Source organism: Limulus polyphemus, unplaced genomic scaffold, assembly GCF_000517525.1.
Source record: "Limulus polyphemus unplaced genomic scaffold, Limulus_polyphemus-2.1.2 Scaffold1569, whole genome shotgun sequence".
Classification (NCBI taxonomy): Eukaryota; Metazoa; Arthropoda; class Merostomata; order Xiphosura; family Limulidae; genus Limulus; species Limulus polyphemus.
Genome location: NW_013667179.1, coordinates 131,176 through 133,949, shown reverse-complemented (window position 1 = coordinate 133,949; position 2,774 = coordinate 131,176). Strand labels below are relative to the sequence as shown.

At 34.0% G+C, this 2,774-nt stretch overlaps 1 protein-coding gene across 1 annotated transcript in view; it reads right to left on the bottom strand.

Moving 5' to 3' along the window:
- The window catches only part of LOC106464143 (hydroperoxide isomerase ALOXE3-like), a 52,978-nt gene that overhangs the window by 31,486 nt on the left and 18,718 nt on the right, over positions 1 to 2,774 (bottom strand). The window contains exon 4 of the mRNA XM_022391823.1: positions 2,450 to 2,578. Within this exon, the coding sequence (XP_022247531.1) occupies positions 2,450 to 2,578 (129 nt within the window). The remainder of the gene's footprint in view (positions 1 to 2,449; positions 2,579 to 2,774) is intronic.

The following is a 2,774-nucleotide window of genomic DNA, read 5'->3' as shown; positions in this document are numbered from 1 at the left end:
TAGGGTATTTTATAGAACATAGAATGGAAGTTAAACTGTTTCTGGCAATTAGGGTATTTTATAGAACATAAAATGGAAGTTAAACTGCTTTTGGCAATTAGGGTATTTAATAGAACATGAAATGGAAGTTAAACTGCTTCTGGCAATTAGGGTATTTTATAGAACATAGAATGGAAGTTAAACTGTTTCTGGCAATTAGGGTATTTTATAAAACACTTTACCTGATATTTCTGCGAATATCACAAATACCCGTAGGCTACAGTAATAAACCGAAAATAAGCACTCTCACCACTATACAATAGTGTATTGTCTGTCAGTTAGTCAGTAGACACTAAAATGAGGTCACATAAGGGGACGACGCTTAACGTTGCAATTTCTACTGTCGTGAAGTCGGTCAAACGTGCGCATGCCATGAATCACGAGAAGAATGAAACACTCTTAATTTTGGTTTTATTTACTCTTGAAACAGAACACTTTCGGTGAACCCTGCGGTAGTACATGTAGGAGTTTACTTTTACAGAAACGTATACATGTTTGCTTTCTCATTGGTGAACACTTTTCTAGCCCTGCTTGATCTATCGACTTACTAGGAGGAAAGTGTTCAAAGTATTTATCAATTTAAGGAAGCACTTGGTAATGTCAAGGTGAACGGAACCTTATGAGACCCAAGAGATAAATAGCCAAGTCAGAAAACATTAGGTTTAGGCACAGCTATCCCTGATTTAGAATAGCTAACCAGAAGGAGAAAACTAGTCAGCAGTACCAAACGCTCATAAGGCTACTTTTAACCCAATAACAGGATTGACTGTCACAGTTATAACGCTCTCAAGGCTAAAAATGCGGAGCGTGCTCAGAGCCATATGGAGACTCGAATCTTGGGCCTTCCGTCCGCGGGACATTAACTACTAGATCATATCCAGCCCAAACTGTAGGTCATTTTAATAATGAAATAAGGTACAGTATATATATATATATATGGGGCAAATACTGTTCACTCTTATATTTCAAAACTTTCAACTGTATTTAATATTTTATCGAAATGACCATAGAAGTCTAATTGAGGGAAAGTCGAGAGTATAATCACATTATTTTTGCATATTTCTGCTTTTATGTAATATTTTAGTGTTTACGACAGACAGATTTAATCGTGAGTATTAATTTAACTAAATGTTAATGTGCTTTAGTGACGAGAAAGGAAAAAAAAATTGTGAACATATACCAACGTAATGACTTAACAAAAAAAAATCAAAAATTTGAATTTCAAGATATAGATATTTTATTTCTGTATCCTTTACATTTGGGTATTAAAATGGAAAACTACCAAAACCAGTCCTTAAAATCGTCATTAAAAAAAATTAAATACTATTCAAAAATCACTTGATAAAAATCATCAACAAAAGTACACAAGAGGGAATCCTCAATAGCCACAGCACTTGAAATTATTTTAGGCAGGATTAGAGTAAATTAATGCATGAGACCTTTTATTTTTGCTTTTTTATTAGCTATGTTTTTGTGCACCAGCAAATACCAAGCGTCGGGCGCGTGTATTCCCGATTCGATTTTATTACTCATCAGGACCTTTACCAACCTACCCTCAAATTGAAATTCTTTTAGGCAGGATTAGAGTAAGTTAATATATTGTTACGCCTCCAGTCGTTAGTTGATTTTCCGTAACTTCGTTCCGACGAAACTTTAGCGACACAAGTCCTTTCTTAATAAAACTGGCTTATTCTTTCTGAATATAACTTTACGATACACTTGATTTCAACATTCGCGCTAAAACAAACGCTATAACGGACTTCAACAATACTCTCTGACTGCAGTTCAATTACTCACTACCTACACACATTATCCTCTCACGTTGTGAGCGTCTTATATATATATACCAGACAAACATATATCTAGTAAATGCTAGGGCATTCACGAAGGAACAAGATATTTCTAGAAACGTGGCGTGACACTAGTCACGTGACCTCGCTGACGCAACAATATGATACTAACAATCACATTTACTCGAGTCAAACCACGAAACGTGTTTCCCTTATCAGCTTTTCTAAAACGAAAAGCCACAATAAAATATATTTTCCTGAAATCCATAAAGAACGAGAGCAGTTCTATATATATTTTAATCAGTTATAAACATTCGATTAAACTGATAATAGTAACACTTATTGTATCGAGACAGGTAGATAAACAGACGAGCAGATAAAAAACAATTACATCAAATTAATGAATACTAAAAGTAAAATAATCTCAGCTATTAGGTAAGCTTTTAACACAGAAATTAACTCATAATTTTTAAATACAAATTATAAGAATACTTCAGTGAAATGTAACATAACTGTTTAACGTTCGTAATCTTAGGACTAACACTTTTCAAGGAAATTAAACATATACCTCAGACACACAGATAACCAGTTGATCCAAAGGCATATATAGAAATGCTTACCTTTGGCTTCTCGAGACAAAGTTGGTAAATGCTTTTAAGATCTTCTAATGTTGTCCATTTGTCAGGAGTTCTCAGATCTATCAGTTTTGATCTGATTAGCAAGGATGTCTTACTGATTACGATGTCTAACTAAAACGAGAAATATATATCTTTATCTATTAGTTCAAAAGACTGGAACAATTATTTTTTAAGACTCATGACGTGAGTAAGTTAATAAGTTGAATTATACACGGATTATTCCCTACCTAAAAACACTTTTCTTTTATTTGCGACCTTTCGGCCCTTTTACTCGAGCCTTCATCGGGCAATAATGTACATTGTTGCC